The 24,838-nt window shown below is 38.5% G+C and overlaps 1 protein-coding gene across 2 annotated transcripts in view; it reads right to left on the reverse strand.

Moving 5' to 3' along the window:
- The window catches only part of NUP107 (nucleoporin 107), a 49,316-nt gene that overhangs the window by 24,035 nt on the left and 443 nt on the right, over window positions 1-24,838 (reverse strand). For both annotated transcript variants that reach the window (XM_067564060.1, XM_067564061.1), the window contains exons 2-11: window positions 22,260-22,345; window positions 20,818-20,907; window positions 20,331-20,446; window positions 14,570-14,705; window positions 13,766-13,869; window positions 8,166-8,293; window positions 6,951-6,996; window positions 5,736-5,807; window positions 5,113-5,201; window positions 522-600 (exon numbers count right to left, since the gene is read on the reverse strand). In XM_067564060.1, the coding sequence (XP_067420161.1) occupies window positions 522-600; window positions 5,113-5,201; window positions 5,736-5,807; window positions 6,951-6,996; window positions 8,166-8,293; window positions 13,766-13,869; window positions 14,570-14,705; window positions 20,331-20,446; window positions 20,818-20,907; window positions 22,260-22,345 (946 nt within the window). The remainder of the gene's footprint in view (window positions 1-521; window positions 601-5,112; window positions 5,202-5,735; window positions 5,808-6,950; window positions 6,997-8,165; window positions 8,294-13,765; window positions 13,870-14,569; window positions 14,706-20,330; window positions 20,447-20,817; window positions 20,908-22,259; window positions 22,346-24,838) is intronic.

Here is a 24,838-nt window from a genome sequence, read left to right on the forward strand (position 1 = left end):
ACATGATGGTTTGTGTAATCGTATGATTTTATTGCCACCTGTCCTTAATCCACCCCACTCTTATCTTTGTTGATTTATGACCTTCACATGTAGTGTCAAGTCAAATCAAGATTATTTGCTCTTCTGGGTAGGGACAGTGTTTGTTCTGAAAGTCACTGACATTTTGGGGGCACTTAACAAAAGTACCAATAAAGCCACTCACCTCAATCAATAGCTAAGGAGTACTTCTGCTGAAAAAAAAAGACGAAGGTGGAAAGAAAAACAAAATCCATGTATCTGAATCTTTGTGGATGGATTAAAGTCAGATGCCCAGAACAATAAAGACTCTGTACACAATTTCCCAGCCATTCAGGGGCTGCTGTTATAAAAAAAAAATTAAAAATCCACAGCAGGAGTTTTTCCATTTTTAAGAAGTACTCCTGAACTTTTTGGGAAGTTGTATTGGATACGAAAAAATACTAATTACTCCAAAAATCCAATTTACACCTAATATGAAGCCAAACATTTTAAATTATACTTACTAGTTCAGTTACCAGGGGACGAGTAATTCCAATATATGTGTTTAACTGTCGCTTCTTCAAGATATGTAGAGTATTCTCCCTAAAATGGATGAGAAATGTTCTTTTTGAAGAGACATTTTAAGGTTTTTTTTTCAAAATGGCACATCAAAACAAAGTAATGGATATTTTTTGATTTTTCACAAGATAAGCGTAAGGTTAAATTGTAGAAATTGATACACTGAGAACCAATCAGCTATAAATACTGTTGGTCAAATATACTTCAGCTAAAAACATGAAAGTAGGCCACCAAACTGATGTCTGATCAAATTCATGTAGATTTGTTTCATTCATCCAAATAATGGAATCATTTCAATGTGATAAATTAGATTAAATATTTAAATTCTAAAGTCAGTCTAGAACAGTCAGAATTCACTTCAGGATTCCAGAACTTACCATCTTTGGCCTTTCAAGTCTGATTTAAAATCCATGATGGGATTTGGTATTTTCTGACCTGAACTCATTGCTGAGAATAAATATGGCAAGAACTACTGTTGCCAAGGCATTATAGACACAGTAATAGTGAGAAGGACTTCAGCAAATAAATAATAAGGTGCAAGTGAGGAGACAGATCATTGTATTCACACTCACATGATCTATTTCATCCATTTTAAAGGTCCTACTGCACTAGGCATCAGGCAACCAGTGTGGCTTAACAAAAGTCTTCAGTGAGCTTAAACACAAAAAGGAAGCTTACAAGAAGTAAAAGCTTGGTCAGATGACAAGGGAGGAGTATAAAAGTACTGCTTCAGCATGCAGGAGTGAAATCAGGAAGGCCAAAGCACAATTGGAGTTGCAGCTAGTAAAGGACGTGAAGGGGAACAAGAAGAGTTTCTACAGGTATGTTAGTATCAAGGTGGTCAGGGAAGCTGTGGGCCCCTTACAGAATGGGGGAGGAAACCTAGTGACAGATGATGTGGAAAAAGCTGAAGTACTCAATGGTTATTATGCCTGTGTCTTCACAGACAATGTCAGCTCCCCGACTATTGCACTGGGCAGCACAGAAGGGGAAGGAGGTGAGCAGCCCTCAGTGCTGAAAGAACAGGTTCAGGACTATTTAGAAAGATTGGACATACACAAGTCCATGGGGCCAGATGCAATGCATTCGAGGGTGCCGAGGGAGTTGGCTGATGTGATTGCAGAGCTATTGGCCATTATCTATGAAAACTCGTGGCGATTGGGGGAGGTCCCGGATGATTGGAAAAAGGTAAATATAGTGCCCATCTTCAAAAAAGCGAAGGAGGAGGATCCAGGGAACTACAGGCCGGTCAGCCTCACCTCAGTCCCCAGAAAAATCATGGAGCAGGTTCTCAAGGAATCCATTTTAAGGCACTTAGAAAAGAGGAAGGTGATCAGGAACAGTCAGCATGGATTCACCAAAGGCAAGTCACGTCTGACCAACCTGATTGCCTTCTACGATGAGATGACTGGCTCTGTGGATATGGGGAAAGCGATGGACATGATATACCTTGACTTTAGCAAAGCTTTTGATACGGTCTCCCACAGTATACTTATCAAAAAGTTAAAGAAGTATGGGTTGAATGAATGGACCTACAAGATGGATAGAAAGCTGGCTAGATCATTTGGGCTCAACGGATAGTGATCGATGGCTCGATGTCTAGTTGGCAGCCGGTAACAGGCGGAGTGCCCCAGGGGTCAGTGCTGGGACCAGTTTTGTTTAACATCTTCATTAATGATCTGGAGGATCAGGTAGATTTGCACCCTCAGCAAGTTTGTAGATGACACTAAGCTGGGGGGGAGTGGTAGATAACCTGGAGGGCAGGGATAAGATACAGAGCAACCTAGACAAATTGGAGGATTGGGCCAAAAGAAATCTGATGAGGTTCAACAAGGACAAATGCAGAGTCCTGCACTGAGGATGGAAGAATCCCATGCACTGCTACAGACTGGGGACTGACTGGCTATGCAGCAGTTATTCAGAAAAGGACCTGGTGGTTACAGTGGACAAGAAGCTGGAAATGAGTCAGCAGTGTGCCCTGCTTGCCAAGAAGGCTTACGGCATATTGGGCTGCATTAACAGGACCATTCCCAGCAGATTGAGGGAAGTGATTATTCCTCTCTATTCAACACTGGTGAGGCCTCATTTGGAGTACTGTGTCCAGTTTTGGGCCCCCAACTACAAAAAGGATGTGGACAAGTTGGAGAGAGTCCAGCAGAAGGCAACAAAAACGATTAGGGGGCTGGAGCACAAGACTTATGAGGAGAGGCTGAGGAAACTAGGCTTGTTTAGTCTGCAGAAGAGAAGAATGAGGGGGATTCGATAGCAGCCTTTAACTACCTGAAAGGGGGCTCCAGGGAGGATGGAGCTAGGCTGTTCTCAGTGGTAGTAGATGACAGAACAAGGAGAAATGGTCTCAAGTTGCAGTGGGGGAGGTCTAGGTTGGATATTAGGAAAAAGTTTTTTATTAGGAGGGTGGTGAAGCACTGGAATGGGTTACATAGGGAGGTAGTGGAATCTCCATCATTAGAGGTTTTTAAGGCCCAGCTTGACAAAGCCCTGGCTGGGATGATTTAGTTGAGGTTTATCCTGCTTTGAGCAGGGGGTTGGACTAGATAACATCCTGAGGTCCCTTCCAGCCCTAATCTTATATGTTTCCATGATAAGCATTGCATAAAACTACAACAGTCCCTTGGCAGAGAAAAATTACACTATAGGTGTGACAGAGGCAGTGAGAGTTATGCAACAAACAAGCTAAATGACTTAAAATCAGCCTTTAACAATATAGTAGAGAAGTACTGAAATGGTAAACAGGGCCATTTCTTGTAGATGGCTATCAAAGCCATGTAATTAGACTAAATTCTTTGAAATGCAAACCTTTATTGTTAGAGAATTAGAAAATAATTGCATTTGTCTGTTTTTACCTATATCTTGCTAGAAGTTAACAATGTAAGCACATTAGCTTTGTAGATAAATAGCTTGTTCCTGTGTTAATATTCCCTTTTGATCTCTGCATCAATAGAATATAGTACATTTAGATTAAACTTGGAGTGTAATATAATTGTCTTTATTTCTCTTTGAAGTTTGTAGCAAACTGTCTCTTCACTGCTTGAATGGTTAATTACCTTATGCTAATGAATGCAGCTAGTTAACAGTGTGTGCCTAGGAAATAGAGATTTCCTTACTTCAAAGCAACAATGTACATTAATTATTCTTCATCCAAGGAATGCCTGCTATGTTACCTGCTGTCAAGAGTTATTGTAGCCTGCTAGGGGACTATAAAAGAACTCTAGGGCCTGATCCTTACCATCTCAGATCTGGTTGAACTTTGTCAGGGGGAAGTTTAAATCGCAAGATTGAGGTCTCCAGGTCCACCTGGATTACCTGCTATTTCTCATGGAATAATCTGAACAAACCCTGCACATGGACTGCCTATTGGACTACTATAACCTATTGAATTGATTCTGGAACGACTTTTGCAAATCAGCAACTCACCATCTCTACTATGAAACTGACCTAAGAACTTTACCACTATCTATATGTATAATGACCTTTAAACACAGTAATTTTTTTTTCAATAATAAATCTTCAATTAGTTGGTAAGAATTGGCTGTAAGCATGTATTTGGGTAAGATCTGAAACATACATTGATCTGGTGGGTAATGTGGCCAATCTCTTGGGATTGGTAGAACTTTATATATGGTGAATAAGATTTTAAGTAATCCTCACCATATTAGACTTGGCTGTCTGGGTGGGAGCCAGAGACGGGATTGCTTAAGAGAAACTGTATTTTAGGGTACGACTTCACTGATGGCGGCAAATTCACCACCGTCAGATTGATCTATCCAGATCGATTGAGTGGCAGTGAAGACCCGTTCAATCAATCTGGAAGTCGATTCAATTAAACCACTTCCACAAAAGGTGTAGCACTAAGTTGATGGGTACACAGTTCCCTTTGATGCAGAATAGTGGAGATGGCGTGCAGAAGAGGATTTAGGAAGTCAACATAAGTTATGCAAGCTACTCTGCGTAACTCCCAGCAACTGCCGCCGAATTTCCCCCTAAATACAGGCCAGGCCTCAGCTTCTTGGTAACCAGTAAGGTATTGCAGAAACTGTTTTGTTACTGGCTTGGTGAATCTAATTATTAGAACAAACCACCAGTTATGGGGATCGTCTGCCCCATTCTTTACAATTTGCTCTGATTTAAGATTCTCAGTGTGGCCCTCCACTGACCACAATCACACTAGGATTTTGACACCTGAATAAACAGACAAATGGGGTAGAACAAGGCAGCAAAGAAGGTAGACAGATTGCATAAATTAGCAATCACAGTGGTGTCAGTAACCTAGCCACTCAGGACAAATCAATTCTTGTCCTTTATTTTTATGGGCAATATATGTAAGTGTGAAGTTACTGATTTGCCTCTAGGTTAAATTAAAACCACTCATATTACACCATTTTGTTTTCCTTAAAGAAATGCACTGAATTCTCTTTTTTTGGGAAATGTGTCAATGGTTGACCAAAAAGCATCTTTAGTTTACAGAATACAAAAGAAAACTTCTGTATGGCTCTTAATAATGATTTAATAACTCACCAATATACAGATTTTGCATAGAACTCAATGTTGTCAGAGAAATCTCCAATTTCATCCTTGGCAATGCTCTCTAACCAATCTACCACCAACTGGAATATAAAAGTAAGCTGTTTTTAAAACAAGCCTGTTACAGCCCTCTCCTAGTCTTTTCATTATCTGTGTATCCTAAGATGTATATACACCTCCAGATCACTCAACCCTCATTTCCTAGAGTATCCAAGCTTGAGAAATTGTGTGTTCAATACCCACTTTTGTTAGTCATTGCTGCTACAACAACCCTGTTTATCAGCTTATTCTGTTCTGTACATTGGCTGGTAAAGGATACTCCAGAAGAGCATAACTCTCAAATCTCCTAATCCTCTGTCCTTTTCACATTAACCTCAATAATGTATCTGGTCTCCATCAGTCCAGAAACTAAGAAAGACTTTTGCCTTCACAAACAGAACTGTGCATACAACCCTTAATGAGGTTATATAACCAAGTAAACTCATTTTAGAGAAGCATATAGTGCTAGAGACAGTTTAATACTCTACATATAATTTGTTATAGTTTATAACTAAGTATAACAAATACTTAAACTTGTGAGGCTTATCTACTCCCATATCTCAATCTTTAAATCATACCTGGCTTTGTCGAACCAATGAGTCTTTCTGAAACAAGATGCCTACAGCCGTCTTTTCACTAGCATTTAGAACCTATTTAAGAAAGAGCTATTACTTTTTAATAAAAAAAATAAACTTAGTATCAGAATGTAAATGGCAAAAAGGTCAGGGAAGACAAATTAATATCAGTTTTATATTGGTAGATTAAAAATAGAAACCCCATTATATCGGTTTTATCTTGATATGCTTCCATATGTGGTAAAATAAAATCATGTATAAACATGAGATTGCAGAATCAGTCCATAGATGACATGTTACAAATCCGATGATGGTAGCAAATACTGGTATACTTTGGATCCCAGTCAAGTTGTTCAAGTATTTATTTTGGATTTAAACGAAAATAAAAATAAGCGTTAACAAGATTCTAGATGTCCTTGCTGTAAGTTATAAAACAAAACAAAAAATTGATCAGCCAGCACAATACAGTATTTCCCCCCTCTCCCCCCCCACACACACAGATCCAACTCCCATTAAACCCTCACCAAAAGAAGGCCAAAAAAAAAAAAAAAAAAAAAAAAAAGAGGCTCTTCCCAAAACTTTGCATGTTTTAGCGAGGTGGGTGTGGAGCAGGGTGAACAGGGTTGATTTTTGGTAGAGTTTAATTTAGAAATATTGATAGGTCTCTACTCAACTAATTACTATTTGGAGATTTTTATGACAAAAAGATGATCTGTAGTTATGAATTTTTACAAAAGAAAAGTTACTTTCCTTACTCTTTAACCTTCCTCAATATACTCTACCAGCACAGGCTGCAAACAAGCATCCTGGGTCTCCTATTACTTGATGATAGAACAAAATTCTGAACTCTTGACTATCCATTAGGAACACCATTATCTGTGCTGATGGAGCTTATAAGAAATGGACAGATAACCACTTAGAACAGAGACTTTCCAATTATATATGGAGTGGTTGTACAGATGCAATTTAATCATATTTTAAATCAATTCCCAAGTAAAACATTTAATCTGATTCACTTTTCATAATCTATGCAGTTTTTTATTCATGTCATCTTAGACAATGAAAATCAAATCAATTTAATTTTTGTTTCTATTCAGTTTTACTTTCAAGTTCTGAGTGGTACAATATTTGGGTTGCAAACAATAAAGACAAGTGTATTTAGATTTAAAAGTTGACCCTTAAACTAAATAAAAGGGCTCACTATATCATGAACCTTACCACAGTTTCAAATGTTTCATCTTCCAGAACAGACTGTATTCTATCTCTAGAGACAAAAGCACATACTGTTACTAATGGCTAATATGAAATAAATTAATTCATCTACTTAGACTGTACCAAGATCTGTTATTTCTAATGTAAATGTAAGAAATGTGATTAAAAATATCGTTACAAAAATGCTCAAATATAGAAAGTTTTAAAAAATTATACATGACAAATTACAAAAGCAATCAAACTGGCTCTCCACTTACAGATTTGAATACATGTACCATTTCCTTCAATAATTAGATATCAAATATTCATATAATGAGGGCTTGATAAGTAAGATGAACTAAACATGGAAGAACCTCATTTAGAAAATATTGGTGAAATGTTAATGTAAGATGACTGAAAAGACGACTGTAAGTGCTCTATTTTTCCAATTTTGCTCAAAACTATGGGTGATAAGAAATAACTGACAGGTGAGTAAAGCTAGAGATATCAATAGTAGAGGGCATCAAGAGTTATTGTAAGCCACTTTTGAACAAAACGATCCTCCTGTGAAACCATCGATTTCCTCCTTCCTGCCACATTATTGTAGAGCACTGCTGTCATGCATCTTATTGATTTTCACAGGGAAATGTACAACTAGCACCTCACAGCACTCAGTAATGAGCAACAGAATGAAGTCCCTGTGTTTGGGATCAATTTAGGACTACAGAGGGTCACAGAGTAATTTTATGTTCATTTTTTGGACACAGCAAAAAAGGTTGAAAAGCACTGATTTAGAGAAAAGAAGCCACTTTTACACTTGGACAATCCAATGGTTAAAGGTTTTTGGAGTTTTCAATTCTTTTACAAACTAAGAATTCCCAAGACAAACTGGCTGATGCAATCTGTTTGTAACCTTCCCAAATGACACAACTAAGTGAAAGATATAGAAACCAGATCACCAATGCATCTGGGGAAATGAGTCTATAAGGTTGTGTTTCCCACTGTAACTCTTCTCAATAAATACAAATGAAATGACGAAGCCGCTCATTGATCTGTCTAGCATTCATGTTTAATACCTATGCAGTGACAATTTTTTCATCTTCTGCACATTTATGAAGCATGTTCCCAGCAAGCAATGCTGCTTAATTATCCTTCTGTGCAGAACATAAATCTGGTAGTCTGTGCATCCAAGTGACTAACTCATTGCAAAGTAAAACCAACATACTTTTAAAAAAAAGTTACCTGTAAAGTGAGGACAGTAGTCTCCAGGTTACCATCTCTTGTTTGAGAAGCCACAGAACACTAGCAGTTTTTGAAAACTTCTGCTGTCCAGGAGTTGCTCGGTAAACTATTTTTCCCAGTATATTCACCTGATGTAAATAAAAATTATATAAATTACTTTACCCATTTTTTATTTTGTTTCAAGCCATTAAAGCAATTCCTGCATTACCTACATTCTCTGTTACCTAAGACAGATCTTAAAGAAACAAAAGCTGCTTGTTTTAGTTGGGAGCAGATACATTAAGGCAGTAGCTCTCAATATTTTCACACTACTATACTCCTTTCAGGAGTCTGATTTGTCTTGCATAACCTCAAGTTTCACCTCACTTAAAAAATTACTTGCTTATAAAATCAGACCTAAAAATACAGAAAGTGTCCAAGCACACTATTACTGAAAAATTTCTTGGTTTCTAAATTTTCCCATATAAATTATAAATCAAATAGAACATAAATACTGTACTTACATTTCAGTGTATATTAGATAGCAGTATAAACACATCATTGTCTGTATGAAATTTTAGTTTGTACTGACTTTGCTAGTGCTTTTCATGTAGCCTGTTGTAAAATTAGGCAAACATCTAGATGAGTTGATGTACCCCCTAGAAGACCTCTGTGTACTCCTATGGGTACATGTATCCCTGATTGAGAACCACTACACTAAGATGATGATGCACCGCTGTAGTGCAGATGCTCTAAGCCAACGGGAAAGAGCTCTCCCATCAACAATTATTCCAGCCCCCATGAGCGGCGGTAGCTATGTCAACAGGAGAAGCTCTCCCACCGACACAGCGCTGTCCACACCTGCACTTAGGTTGGGATAATTTACATCACTCAGGGAGGTGTCTTATTTACATGCCAGAGCGATATAATTTATACCAACCTAAAAATGTAGTGCAGCGGTTCTCAACCTTTTTTTCCCCGAGTACCACTCAGGCCAGGTACAGTCAGGTCAAGTACCACTTGACCCGACTGTACCCGAGCCGAGTACCACTCGGGGAAAAAAAGGGAGGGGACTTGCGGTGGGGTTTCGCAGCCGCGGGGAGAGACAGGCGGCGGGGTTTCGCGGCCACGGGGAGAGACAGGCGGCGGGGTTTCGCGGCCACGGGGAGAGACAGGCGGCGGGGTTTCGCGGCGGAAACAATACCCGCCACCGAAACCCTTCCGCCGTTTCCCCATTTTCGGCAGCAGAGTTTCACGCAGGCGGGTGGGAGGGCCCTTCCGGCGGCGGCGGATTCAGCGACGCGCGTACCACCCAGCCTTCCGGTAAGTACCACCGGTGGTACGAGAACCGCTGATGTAGTGTATACATAACGTAAGCCTACCAACCGTCTGAACAATTGCAAATTGTCAGTTCTAAGCATCATGACTCATTAACTGAAGGGAAACTTATTAAGTCCCTGTTATGAGCTGTGTGAGACCTTGTCACGCAGTTAAAACGTTGTTCAAACTGATGTGTGAATATGTCCTTCACTTTAAATATTGGTAAAAAACACTTATGAGGCCACACCCAAAACAAGGCCTAATAGAATCTGAGGCCACACACAAAAACATACATGACTAGAGAGAACAGAACACACAAAAACCGACAGAAACAGAGGCAGAGGCAAAAAAAGCAAAGAAGCCAAGAGGTGACCTGTAAGTACAGCATGACCCTGGGAAAAGCTAGAGTGTGCTTTTGGGTCTGGTGTTGGCTAAAGAGGCTTGAGGCTGTAAGCTAAAAAACTGCTTCTTTTGTTTTTGGTTCTTCCTGCATTTGGAGCAGCAGGACTTTGTACATTACTTGTAAGTAAACAAAATTGCATCATGGAGAATATCAGATTCCATCAATTTCTACCTCCAACTGGATTACAACCGGAGTGATGATTTTCACAGAGCTGTGCTTATAGCACTCCTGACAGAGGGGATTCTAAGCTGGTTCATGATTTTAGTGAATGATTAGAAACACTGATAAATTTGGTTTTGTAAAAGGGAAACTGGCAATGATGCAAAAATTAAAGAAAACAGTTCAGTTAAATGCTGGTACTGAGTCAAAATAGGCCACAAAAGGAAGGATTGCTATAAATTTAACACAGGCCAAGACAGACTGTTGGAAATGTCTAGTGAAAGCCTCTCTTGCCATTCAGGAAGCAGAAGTACACCAAGATGAGGGGGATAAAGCTTTGTGGAGGTGTAAGGATCAACCCCACAGTTTTTGTTTAGTTCTGGGTAGTTAAACAATAGGGGAAGTCTGTCTAGTGTGCGTAATAGGATCTGTAAATCAAGCACAGCAGTGACTCAAACATAAGTTATTAAACCAGACATGCTAAAAAGGCCTAGGGATCCAAAACTCAGCCACCCAACTGGTCTTAAATGCAGACAGTGTGGGGGCAAGGGCATCCATCCAAAAACTAGACTGGAATTTGAGCAAGTCTGGATGACAGAAACAGCAGATGAGCTAATAATTGGCTTGGATTTCATTACAGCTAATAACTGTGTAATCAATGCAGGAGAGGTGTCTTACAAATTCCCTTTCAAGATATGGCCCAGGTCAGAAAAATGGTTTGTAGGCAATTGGTTTGCAGTGAACGAACCGTCCTGCCTCTAGGGGTAGAAATCATTATAATAGCTGTATCAGCGGTGCCCAAATCTGAGTCATGACTCCATCAGCAGAAGATATCGGTTCAATGGGCCAGATTCAACCCATGAAATGATACTGTCTGCCCTGAACATGTCTGGACCTGCTTCACTAGTGCCATGCCAAGAGGACTCCTTGCAGCATGACCTCACATGTATGGTACATGCAAGGTCACACAATACAGAGACTTCCATGGTGAAAAGTTCCAGAGGGGTAGCTATGTTAGTCTGTATACAGCAAAAACAACAACAGTCCTGTAGCACCTTAAAGACTAACAAATTTCTGTGGGCATAAGCTTTCGCAGGCTGCAATCCACTTTGTCAGCCCACGAAAGCTTATGCCTGCAGAAATTCGTTAGTCTTTAAGGTGCTACAGGACTCTCGTTGTTAGTGCAGAGACTGCTATTTTGTAAAACAGTGGCCTCACAGTGCAGTTTGTGGAGTGAGTCCAGACATGTTTGCTGTGCAAGAGGCAGCTGTGTAGATGCCACTTTGCCATTTGCATCATCCAGCTGTGCAAGCATCCAGAAGATCTTTATCTGTGGGCAGCAGCCTTATCAACAGATCATTCTCTGTGCTTGACCTGGTAGGAGCCAGTGCTAGCCTTTTCCGAGATGGGAATCTGCAGTGACTTGTAAGCTCCTTAAGGAAGGGCCCATATCTTCTTTTATGCCACCCTTAGTATCCTGGTGACAAAAATAAACGTACACCACTGTCTCTGTGCTGCAAGTTCCTGACTGACAATGAAATTATTCTGCCTCCCACACAAGTGATGGCTGAACATCTCAGCCAGATGGAGCAACAGTTTGGATCATTTCCCCCCAATTTGGACATGACTAAGTAGGGTTAAGGGTGCGAAACCCCTCTGAGTGCAAGACTGATGCCATGGATTTGCCAGCAGCTAAATCAAACAGCTCATCAAAATTTTCTGTGATTGATTCTTGTGAGGACCATATGATCAACTTTCTCTCCCAGAGTTCTGGTTCATTGTCAAGAATTAATATCCTACACTCTCAATATGTGCCGTGAAACTGATGGTGCTATTCACGAGCCAACATTTGTGGGAAGCTGGATTTAGCATATTTGTGTCCATCAAGTCTCGGTATATATCTATTGTTGAGGTCACAGAAATTAAATGTGCAATTTCTACCACGCCTCTGAACTTTGAGAAGCTGTGCCGCAACACGCAAGCCCATGTGTCATATCAGAGACCTTTAAATAACACACACAGCGTACGTCTACACAGCAACTAGACACCCGTGGGCTGGCCTGTGCTCACGGGGCTCAGGCTGCGGGGCTGTTTCATTGCTGTATAGACTTCTGGGCTTGGGCTGAAGTCCAGCTTAAGGTGGGAGGGTCCCAGAGCTCAGGCTGAGCCAGCAACAAAATAGCCTTGCAGCTCAAATCAGATGGCATGGACTAGCCATGAGTTTTTGCTGTGTAGATATACCCTTAATGTATAAATTCCCTGGATTCCTGGGTCACTATGCTGCTGTCTGAGGTCACAGGAAACCATAAGCCTCAAAATGTGGTCATGCAGGGAAAATGTTTGGGAATCCCCGAGTTATGATTTAGTTGCTTTCCAGCAAGGCAAAGATGGGGAGTGTTGAAACCTGTTTTGAGACCCAGGACTTCAGGAAAATCTTAGCTGGTAAAGCTCTTATGGATCTGAAACAGGAACTGATCCCTGATAATTTGCTGAATGTTTCAGACAAGCAGCAAACAGTATATAAGAGAAACTATTTCAGTGGTCAGCAGGGTGTGATTTAGTATTTTCAGAGCTAAATAAGGCTTTTGGGACGACTCTTGTTGTGGCTTAGCCACAATGCAAAACCCCTTTCATGTTGGACACAGATTTCACATGGGCTGACTGAAATCCAAGAGAAAAGCCCCAAAGAGAACTGGGAAGGAATAAAACTTTTATGTTGCTGTGAAATTATCCTAACAAAAAGATACTGTATATATGTAAATAGTTAACTTGTATCATTTATTATCTAATAAATTTATTTTTATTGTTTGGGATAGGTTGTTCCATATCACCATTGGGGCTCCACTGGAATGATGAGCAAAGCTGAGGTGTGGGGTGTTATGAGTTGGGTGACTCTGCACAGATATGGCCTCAACTGGAGTACTATGTCCAGCTTTGAGTGCCACATTTCAAGAAAGACATGGACGAACTGAAGAAAGTTCAGAGGAGAACAACGATTAAAGGTCTAGAAAACATGACCTATGAGGGAAAATTGAAAGAATTGGGTTTGTTTAGTTTGGAGAGGAGAAGACTGAGGGGGTACAAGATAACCGTTTTCAAGTACTTTAAAAGTTGCTACAAGGAGGAGGGAGAAAAATTGTTCTTGTTAATCTTTGAGGATAGGACAAGAAGCAATGGCTTAAATTGCAGCAAGTGAGATTAAGGTTGGACATTAGGAAAAAAACTTCCTGTCAGAGTAGTTAAGCACTGTAATAAATTGCCTAGGGAGGTTGTGGAATCTCCATCATTGGAGGTTTTTAAGAGCAGGCTAGACAAACACCTGTCAGAGATGGTCTAGATAATATTTAATCCTGCCTTGAGTACAGGGAACTGGACTACAAGACCTCTTGAGGCCCCTTACAATCCTACAATTCTATGACTATGACCCTGGGAAAAGCTAGAAAGGGCTTTTGGGTCTGGGGTTGGTTAAAAAGCCTTGGGGATGTAAGTTAAGAAATTGCTCCTTTTGTTTTAAGTTCTCTTGTGTTTGAGGGAGCAGGACTTTGTACATTATTTGCAAACAAACAGAATTGTGTCATGGAGAATACCAAACTTCTTCAATTACTGCTTCCAACTGGAATATCCAACGAGCTCCTAAATTTGACTAGCAGCTCTGGTCAAAAGGGGAAACATCCCTAATTTCAACAACACAACCTCTTATGAAAGGAAATACAAATATAAAGAATTTCAAACTACTTACCTGGTTATTACAAGTATTCTCATACTCTTCTACTAGTTCAAAAACTGTAGTTGAAGTGTGCTTCAAATACAAATGCAGAAAATCTGAGTACATACTCATAGTAGCTAGAACACATTAAAAGAGAAAGAGAGCTGTGATAGCATGCCATACTTTGTTAAAAACTGAAATCACTAAAAATTCTGACAAATTTAAATTCAACATTTTCAAGGACTAATCAAAGCTCTATTTTTCAAGAGCATCTCAATTGCAGATCTTCTTTGGCACAGTCATAATAAAAATAAAATACAGACATTTACATGAACTATTTGTGCCTTACAGAATGTCATGCAAATTTACCACCACAACTAAGAAAGTGACCTACATAAAAAAAGGTAGATTCTCAGTGTTATGGATCTTGAGTCACGCAGCAATTATACTGCATCTTTTGCTACAGACCTGGTTGTATGAGAAAGCTTTAAAGATACACCGAAAGAGCTTAGCTCCATAAGAAAAGCTATTTTACACCTTACATCTCAAGCATTGGCAGACTATTTGTGACTCCATGTTTTATAGAACTCTTTTTTCCCCTCTCATTAATGATGATTAACATGTTTCCTGAAGACAACTCCAGTCACTAGAAAGCCCACAAAGTATCTCTTCCAACCAGCAAGTAGAAGAATTAGGGGGAAGGTGGGGTCAGGGAATCAGGCAAGGCTATTCTGGAAAAACATTATAATAAGGAAGTGAAACATGCATCTAGGAATTGCACAAAATAATAATTGTTTTGTTTTATTTTGTTGTGAAAGCTCAAAAAAGTCATCTCACCAGCTTCTCCAGGATCATCCTCACGCAACAGAACAGCACTCATGGTGACATCCTCTGTCACATTGGATAAGTCTAGGTTTGTGAACATTCCTGTATGTGGAGGTGTGATTGCAGCTGTCCAATTGCTGTCATCCAACTAAAAAACACAACACAGAACACAGGGAAAATAATAGCAATTTTAGACTATCAGGATCTTTCAGATGCTCTCATTCATGATTATTTCTTTTGGATACAAGCAGAGTAATTCTAATAATTAAGAATGGCTCAGCTTTTAGATAGGAGAGGTTTGCCTTTAAAAAGGTACAATTCTGCATGTATCATGGATGTCTTAGCATGATTTTCTAATCTAATGCAAAAGATGCAAAAATTTCACTCACTTTTGAAACACACACACTCCCCTCTCTCCCTATGCCTTGTTTTAAATCCTAATTTGATCTGAAGCTTTAAGTTGTACAAAGTGGGTGAAAGATGGCAGAATCATTTTAACTTATAAGCAAGTTAAGATAGCTGTCAAAAACAAAACAAAAAACATAGAACAGAGCCAAAAAATGACAAACAGATTTGTCTGAATTAAAATTGTTAATTAGGAGTTTTCAAGGCTTCTGGTGAGATTATAAAATTAAGGGTAAATTTTAGGAACAGATCACAAAATGAGAGGAAGTGTACAAAATATGGATTATGGGAAATACTTGATTAAGTTTGATGGGACATGATTGTCATTCCTTTTGGATATTTCTGGGGGAACATTTGGTAACTTACCCAGATGAGCACAGCAGCAAGCTGGCTGAGTGTGACAGAGACTGGAGCTATTACCATCTCACCACAATGATAAGCATCCTAATAATCATCACCATGGCTACCATCACCAACACTACATACTAGGTCCTTAATGATTTGTCAGTAGGTCTTTTTCCTGACTCTGCAGGATATTATGACTGAACCAATAAGGATAGGGAATCAAATATCATCATCTTCATGGCAGTACATTAAGCAACTCCTGAAATATGAATCTAGGTCCTTGCTATCTCCAACCTGTTTTTCCAAATTTCACCCCCACCTTATTCCTCCTGCTTCTCTTCTATCTTTGCCTTTTTGCCTTCTATCCAGCTTGGACAATTAACTTTGCAGCATGCTGTTGGGATCAGAGTAGAACGTTAAAAGCAGTGTCTGAGCAGCCCAATTCCAGTAAGAGCATGCTAGGTCCCAAAGTGACACGGTTGTGTGAGGTGCACTCTGCTTCTCCAGCAACAAACACTGCTCAGACACATCAGAGGTTTTTCTTGAATAAAAGTAATTTTTTTTCTCTTTCCCCTTCCCCGTCTGTGTGCGCCTTTGTCTAGTTTTGTTTTCAGAATGCAGAGTATTGAACCTTTAACAAACGAACTTGAGCACTAAGAGCTACCATCTAAAACTGATTCCTTCTGCAACAATAATTATTCATATTACAGGAACACCTAGAGGCCCCCAAATCAGCAATCGCTCATTGTGTTAGGAATTGTATAAATGTAGAGTAAGGCATTTTGCCTTCAAAAAAACGTACTGTCTAAACAATTGGAAGTATTAGGGCAGGAAAGAGGACCAAAACAGTCTTTAGTATGTGAGTTTACAAAGAAAGATTTGTACACACAGATGACCGAGTCAGTTAATTAAAAAATAAATTGAGAAAAAATAAGATGTCAGGAGTTCCTACTGGCCATCTACCTAGCCCCTCAGTTTCCACAGGCATCATGGTAGAACAGGAACATTTAACTCCATTTGTGACTGCCAAACAAAGGTTCTATCCTGCAAAAAGCTCTACACCAGATAAAGAAAGAAGGAATAACAAAGGCTATTCAAATGAAAATTTAACTTAAAAAAAACAAAACAAAAAAACCAAAACCACACACACACATTTAAGTGTTTTGCCTTTTTTCCATTTGTGTGTGTTTAGTAAATGTTAAAGAATTTCTCATTTGGGGAACATATAACAAGCAAAACTAAATCCCTTGCAACAAAACCAAGTTACCATTAATTAGGTACCAGTACTAAATTAACATATACAGCAAATTAAAAGCAATACCTTAAACCCCCTACATTAAGCTTATTTCCAGGTTGGATAAAAATAAATTTGAGTAAAGAATGGATTTTTTATTGTTTTGCTATTTATGTTTTTCTTTTAAAAATAAATCTGTTTTGTATTAAATTCAGATTTCATTTTGAATATGTTAAGGCCTTAACCTTATTATAACCTTTTCAAATATTTAAATAAAAAATAAATATGCTGAATCCATAAGCCACTATCAAAAACTGTTAAAGGCTGCTTTTCTATATCAAGAAAGAATGAGGGGAAAAAGATCTCAGTTCTCAAAATATGAATATTCATGTCTCCACCCACTATGGAAACTTACTCTCCTTCTTATGGAAAAACATTGATCTACCCAGTAATATCAGACCTTGCTTCTTTCTGGATGGTTCTGGGCACTTCAAGTCAACAGCCGTGCTCTGTGTCCTTGCAATTGTACAGACAGAAATCCATTAATTTCTCTACTACCTCTCTCCCTTTCTAAACAAATAAAATACCACAGTGCAAAAGGCGACAGGAGAGTTACATAAGCAAAAATCTTGGACTATTAGTTGTTTTGTTTTACTGAGGGTAGAGGTGGGATGGGAGAAGTAGTGCGCAACCAGAAAAGAGCAACACTGATGTCAAAGCAGAACACTGGGGGAAGAAGGGACAACACTCTTTAGAATGCAGCCCCTAGGGGTGATTTCAACACCCTTGAACTGGAGCGGAAAAAACTGCCATGGCTGTAGGTCATAAAAAGACCCTATTTGGGAATACAAGAAATTCTTGTAACTCTGGGCACATGTTCCTTTTTTATCCAATGTAAACACTGCAACAAAGAGATACCGGGCTAGTTGTCAGAATGAAACATTATGAAAAACGCTCCTCAGAAGACAATGTCTGAACAATCTGGATCAACGGGTTAGTAAACTTATATTTGCACCATTCTTGTGAACTGCTTAGCTTGTCTTGCTACACTAGTAAGTGATAACAGACTGTCAGAAATTTGTATTTTGGGTAGATTACTTATGAATTTCAAAATATTTGTGTTACCAGTTATATTTTGATGTTAGTTTGTTGTGGCAGTATTTATTAATTACATTTTTACTATTTGTGTTGGACTTCTCAAATGACTTTTTACTGCTCAATAAAATTAAAACATCAGATGTGAAGATTTCCTGTTTAAAAAGTTATGTTTTATTAGGCATTTATGAATTTTAACATTAATTTTTTTTCAAGCTGTTTGTATGTTGTTAGAGATAAGGGTTTAAAATTTAAATAGATTTAGATAATCCTTATGATTTGTTTTTTCCCCCTATAAGACTGGATTTAGAGTAAGTTATATCATTTAAATCATTTAAATAGTGGTACAAAGAGCTGCAATAGACAGAATCTTTCATTTACAATCTCTTTTTTGAAGCACCGAGTGAGTGACTTTTTTACCATTTTGTTTCAGGTTACACATATGTGGTTACGAACTTTTATCATCTGTAATATCTACAACTTCAGAGCATCTGCTGATAATCACCAGCAGAGCTGCATCTAAACATACGTCAAACAGTAAATTACCTGTACCAAAAAAACACTCTTCTTATTACGAATTCTTCTGTGATTTTACTGGATGAAGGACCAGAAAATTCCTCCATGGATGAAAAAATTGCTTGATTCACACATGCAACAAATTCCCCCTTTAGCCTTATTCAGAACAAACATTTCATTGACATGGTTCAATTATTACAACCAGACTACATTACACCTGCAGAGCAGACATTGCTGGAAGGTTTCTCTATACAGTGTATGAGAAGGAAACGGAAAAGTGTACAAAAGACATTAACAGGAAATTCATTAATATGAGTCTTGATAGGTGGAACAATGATCCAATAATACGTACATGTGCGAAAACAGAAGATGAGGTTGTCTATTTTACAGAAACTAGTGATAGATTAGGAAATGCCCATACAACAGAATATTTAAAAGGAACAATAAAAGCTACAAAAAAACTGAACAAAAATTCAAGTGTCAAGCGCATAGCTTTGTCATAGACAATACTACGCTTGTAGCAAAGATGAGAAGAAATCTAGATGATAATGAAGGAAACCTAAAACTTAAAACATATGGGTGCTGTGCTCATTTGATGAATCTTTTAGCCCAAGACTCCAGCAATAAAGGAAAATGTTGATGAAACTGCAAAATACTTCCATAACAACCAATTTGTTTTAGTATCACTGAATAGAGCAAGAGTCAAACAAATCATCCCCCAAGATGCAAGATGGATTCAATGGTTGACTGCTTTGAACCATTTATTAAGAACTGGCCTATTCTTATGACAATTTGTGATGAAAACTCTGACAAAATAGTTGAAACTATCACAGCCAAAGTAGTAAATATCAGCCCAAAGAGAAATGTAGAAGATACATTGAATATACCAAAACCTATTTCCAAAGCCTTGAACAAACTGCAGAAAGATTGCTGCTGTATTGCTGATGCTGTTGAAATCTGGAAAGAACTTCAGCCACTGAAGAAAGAAATACCCAACAAAGTTAAATTGCAGACAAAAAATACAGATGGATCGAGCACTTACTCCACTTCATTTTCTTGTAACTATTCTCAACCCAAAGTACCAGGGTACTGCCGAAGATGCTGCTGCTATGACATGGGCATCTAACAATCACCCAATCAATCATAAACAACCATAATGCATTTCAGGGCTGGATGTGAACCATTCAAGCTGTACATGTTTACTGATGATGTTTTAAAGAGAGTCTCATCACTCAACTGGTGGAAGTCACTAGGTAAGCACCTGGAACCAGAGTTTGTTGAAATGCTAAACCAGCTTTTGACAGCAGGAGCCTATTCTGAAAGCACAGAAAGAATATTTTTTTTCCATTTGGACTAATTCATTCAAAGTGGAGAAATCAACTGGGAGTTAGACAAGTTTTCCCGCTTTTTCTTCTCTTCCAGGCTATTAATGTTTGAAGGACAGCTTAAATTATTTAGGAGACTGTGGTTGTCTCATTTTCAAGAGACTTAGGCAAGTGGGAACTTACATTTCAGTCACTTTCAGCTGGGCATTCCAGGTTGACCTGATAAAACGTTAAATTCACTGACTACAATTAATCCCTCTGTTCCTTTAATAAATAGTTTAGTTGTAAATATGAAACATGTTTTGATCAGAGAAGTTTATGTATTCAAAACATTTAGGGATGTTTTATTTAATAAAAATAAACTTTATATGGTGGTGTGTTTAATTACATTTTAGTTACCATCCTAATGCAGCTTGATACAAATTATGAGCAAAAATTTAGAAAATGATATATTGCTAATTTACTAACATTTAACATGTATAATTAATAGGAATCTGAAAATATTAAAGCAGTATAATTGCTTAATAAATGTATATAGGTATTTTGCTCCTACACAGCAAAAAGATGCATCAAATCTAGTATAAAGATCCTATTTAGTTATATATCAACATGCTTTAATGGCTATCAATAAGATAATGCACCTTTCTTTAGAAAAGAAATGAAGTACAAATGGAAAACATTGAAATGGATTATTTAAATTGAGGCTTTTCACTTGGTGATTTAAATAGCCTTTAAATAGCCAATCCATCCTGCTAATTTCAAAGTGTGGTCTGAACACAGTAAGCATTTCTACCTTTTCATAAGATTTGTGTGTGAGAAGAAGGGAGAACAACATGTCCTATAATCTTTATACCATAGTTAGATTGCCAAAGAATCCAGGAGTACGCGTAAATTGAGGAGATTTCCCTCCTGTTCCCAGGATGGTAGACATGTCTAGCTGCTTTGTGGAACCTCGTGTTTGTGGAGTATCTGAAAAGCAAAACAATGTTTTTCTAAAAAGAAAGTTTAAGGCCATGGAGCTCCATTCCCAAAATCAGTAACTGAAATTGCAAATGTATTTACCAAGTTTAACATTCAGTTAACTGAGGAAACAGCTGAACTGTTTCTCTCTCAAAATTCAGGTAACATTATCCTTACTATTACTATTTGGGCTTTGACACCATGCCTGCTGCTACATTGTCTCAGTTCCAACAAACTTTAAGACAATTACAGAATAGAGCCTTTGAGGTAAAACAGAATAGAGAGAAATAAAAATACAGAAAACAAAACATTTAGTGTTTGCATAATCACAAACTGCCATTAACTATACATGAAAGTGGAAAAAGAAAAAAAAATCTTACAGGACTGGCGAAGCAATGATCCTGGAGTTCGGGGAACCATCTGGCCTCTTGGTGTTGCATTACCAAGACTGTCATCCAGGGATGCAAGAACTGGTGGACACATTAAGAAAAAGTGCCCTAAACTTAATCTGATGTCCACAACAAAACTATTGAGTGGTTTACAACATAAATGAGCGATCTCCGGTAATAGCATCATTAGAAATCCTTAAGATACCATAAGGAATGTACATCTACTCCACTAAATTTAACAAGGCTAAGAGATATTTCAAGCTGATCTAACAGGGACTATTTACCAGATACCTTTAACAGCTAGAGGACTAAAGTTAAACCCACTAACTTGAGGTAGATATTGAAAATGAGTGTACATATGGAGGGGGACTCGCAGAAAGGTGAGCTGGAGAAACCCTCTGGGAAGTATTGCAGACCCACAGCTGCTGGGATCAAGGAGGGTATTACATCAGCCCTTGGCTAGAACATAACTTCTTAATCTGAAGTTCCACCACACACTGAAAGGAGAAAGCTTTCTATATCTGCTCTCTAGACACCTGCTAGTTGCTTTGGAGAGGAGAAGAACTCTCTGCTCCTCTACCTTTTCTTCAGTTTGTTTGTGGTTTCTCCTATTCAACATCCTCCAATGTTGGATTGCTTATATATTTACCTAGCAGCATGAAACAGACATGATTTTTGTCAGTTTCACTGCTAGTTTCAGGATTCTGAAGAGCAGGAGGGAAAAGGGCCAGCATCTTTTCAGTTTTAATCTATAGTTGCTTGGAAGAGCTATCAGCAATAGCAGACATGCTGGACTCCTTTGCTCTCAGTTTCCGGAAAATATCACTGCATTAATTCACATATGGAAAACTCTCTCTCAACTGCAAAAACTATTTTTGAAAACAAACCCTTACATTCTTCAGAAATTGGTATCTTTTACCCATATACACACACTTAATAAGCTTCCCGCCTGCCATGGATAAATGGATTATTCAATTCCTGATTTAAGAACATTATGAAAATAACCTAGAACATATTCTGAAGTTTAAAACAAAATATAAGAGGAGTTTCCTGTGTGAAAAAAATCATGCAAACAATAGGCAAAACTGAAGGACTATATAGGTGAACACACATTGCTTTTGAGTGCACAAGCAAATTACGTGAGAGTAAATAAGTTTTCCTTAAACTCTTTTAGTTATAGACAAAAGTTATTTTTAAAAACAGTAGGTATAAAGTTCTCAGAAATGAGATTTTAAAGTATACTTCAATATATCTTGTGACTTTAAATGGGTATAAAATTCAAGGAATAGGTTTTACAGTACTCTTCCACAGACAAAAATTCAATTTTTGGAAAGCCTTCATTTACTATACTCAAAAGCAAGAAAAGTTGTGTGCTGCAACCACAATTTGTATACCATTTAAAAACAGAAAAAAGCTTGACAGAAAAAGGATACTAGAAACTCTTTTTTTAGAGGTTTGTTTCCGAGCAGGCCTGGTCACCTCTACATCTTGTGGGGATGACATCTCTCCAAACTCATTCCTACAAAGCAGGATATATAGTTGCTACAAGTAAACACAAAGATCTGAGCAAGGCTATAAGTAGGGGAGTATGGTTCTATTTCCTTTTGATTATTTGATATTACAGTTATCACCACATTCAGATTACATTTCCCAAAAGGATGAGAAGAGTAGCTCGTAACTTTATGGCACTAACTCAAAAACCCAATTAAAAAGAAAAACTAATATCAGGCAGAAAAACTTAAAACTGGAACCTCAAAAACTGATATCAAGCAATAGTCTTTATTTAAAAAAAAGTCATGTGGAGCACTTGATTCTCATAATTCTGTCAAGGCGACAGTTTTTAAGCCATTAGTCAGAGTACTTTGAGGAAGTTATGCAAAAAACCTAAACACAGTAAATTTATGCAAAGGATTTTTTAAATCTATTTTTATGAAAATATGTTCTATACAATATTTAAGAGACGTTACAGATGGAATACTAACTAATTGTTTTAGACGGTTTTCTCTTCAAATGAAAATGTTTTTCAACTCCACAAGTGAGAAATAGCTCTGGTCTACACTACAAAATTACTTCGATATAACTATGTCACCCAGAGGTCTGAATAATCCAGACCCCTTAGCGACATAGTTATATGGACCTAAACACCAATATAGACAGCACTGTGTTGGCGGGAGAGCTTCTCTCACTGACATAACTACCGCCTCTTGGGGAGGTGGAGTTATGAAGTCCATGGGAGAGGTTTCTCCCCCGTCAGCTAAGAGCGTCTTCACCGAAAGCGCTGCAGCTATGCTGCTGTAAATTTGCAGTGTAGACCTGCCCTAAGATGCACTGAACCTTCTCTCTAATACTATTATAGGAAGATGCTAGTCTCTTCCATAGCCAGTCTAATTTTTGACTATCCTCAGTAAAATTGAACAAATTTTGCCTGAAATTCCAAATCTTGCTGATCTTACAGTATGGTAGCAAACCAGATGTGTTTAAGAGCTACGAAGTTTAAAATAGTGAAGTCATCTCATTTCTTGGATGTTTTCCAAGATATTTTGGTTTATCATACATCCAAGAAATTGAGCAGTGTTTTAGGGGGAGAGGATGATTTAGTTTCCACTTACCGTAGAAATCTTGTGGAATGCTTAATTTTATATAGCTCCCAAAAATATCTCATGTCCATGGGGTTCCTAATCTATCTGGAAAACTGCCAAAGCTACAGAGCCCCAGAAGTCAATTTATATACACTGGGTAGCATGGAGCTTCACTTCGATTAATAGATTTTAAGGTCTGAAGGGATCACCATCTAGTCTGATATCCTGCATAACACAGGCCAAAGAACCTCATCCAATATATATTATACCTCAAATAGAAGTAATTTTAGAAAAATATCCAGTTTTGATTTAAAGACTCAAGTGACAGAAAATCCAGCATGTCCATGGATAAATTGTTCTATTGGTTAATTATTTGCATTCTTAAAAAAATTTGTATCTTATTTCTAAATGAAGCCAAACAAATTCAGACTTCCAACCATTGGAACTCATTGTACCTTTTTCTGACAGATTAAAGGTCCATCTATCATCAGATTATTCTTCTCTCTATACGTATTACATACGAGACATGATCAAGTCACCTCTTTACCCTGTCCTAGCTGTACTAAATAGACTGAAATTTTTTAGTATCTCATTGTAAGGCAGATTTTCCAGACCTCAAATCATTCTTGGGTTCTGAAAAGAGCTACATTTCCAATTTGTCAACATAATTTTTGAGATGCAGAAACCAGAACTGGACACAATATTACAAACAGACTCTCTATTGTCACATTCAGAGGTAATATGCCCTCCTTGCTCCTACTTGGTATCCCTCTACAAGGGCTGCATTTGCCCTTTTAACAACAACAACATTGCACTGAAAGCACATGGTCAACTAATAATCTACTATGATCCCTTTCAGAGTCCCTGATTGCAACATTATAGGCTCCCATTTTACAAGTGTGAGCTACATTCTTTGCTCCTAAATGTATGACCTTGCATTTAGCTGTATTAAAACACATAAGATCCAGTGGCTCGAAGCTGAAATAAGACAAATTCAGACTAGAACTACTGCACACATTTTTAGCAGTGGGGTTAACTGACCATTAGAACAATCTACCAAGGGTTACAGTGTGGAGTCTGCATCACTAGAAGTTTTAGAAATCAAGACAGGATATTTTTCTAGGAGACATGTTCTAGTTCAACCCCAGCAACTTGAAGCAGGGGGAATTATTTTGGAGAAACCCTCCAGCCTTTCCAACGTCCCCCCCACCCAGGGCTCCAAGGAGCGCGGCCCCGAGCCAGCAGGCGAGAAGGAAGGGATGCGCCCGCCTCGCCCCGGACTCCCTGGCGGCTCCTCCCGGCCTGTAATGCCCCAGGGAGGGGCTCAGCCCCGGGGCAGCGAGCGCGAGGGGGGCGGGCGAAGAAGAGCGAGCGCCCCAGGGCCGGGAAAGGGCGGGAGAAGCGAGCGCCAGGGCTGCCTGCGGGCCGGGCCT

The sequence above is a fragment of the Emydura macquarii genome, unplaced genomic scaffold (assembly GCF_026122565.2).
Source record: "Emydura macquarii macquarii isolate MOO-44397 ecotype Brisbane River unplaced genomic scaffold, CSIRO-AGI_Emac_v2 contig_2636, whole genome shotgun sequence".
Taxonomy (NCBI): Eukaryota; Metazoa; Chordata; order Testudines; family Chelidae; genus Emydura; species Emydura macquarii.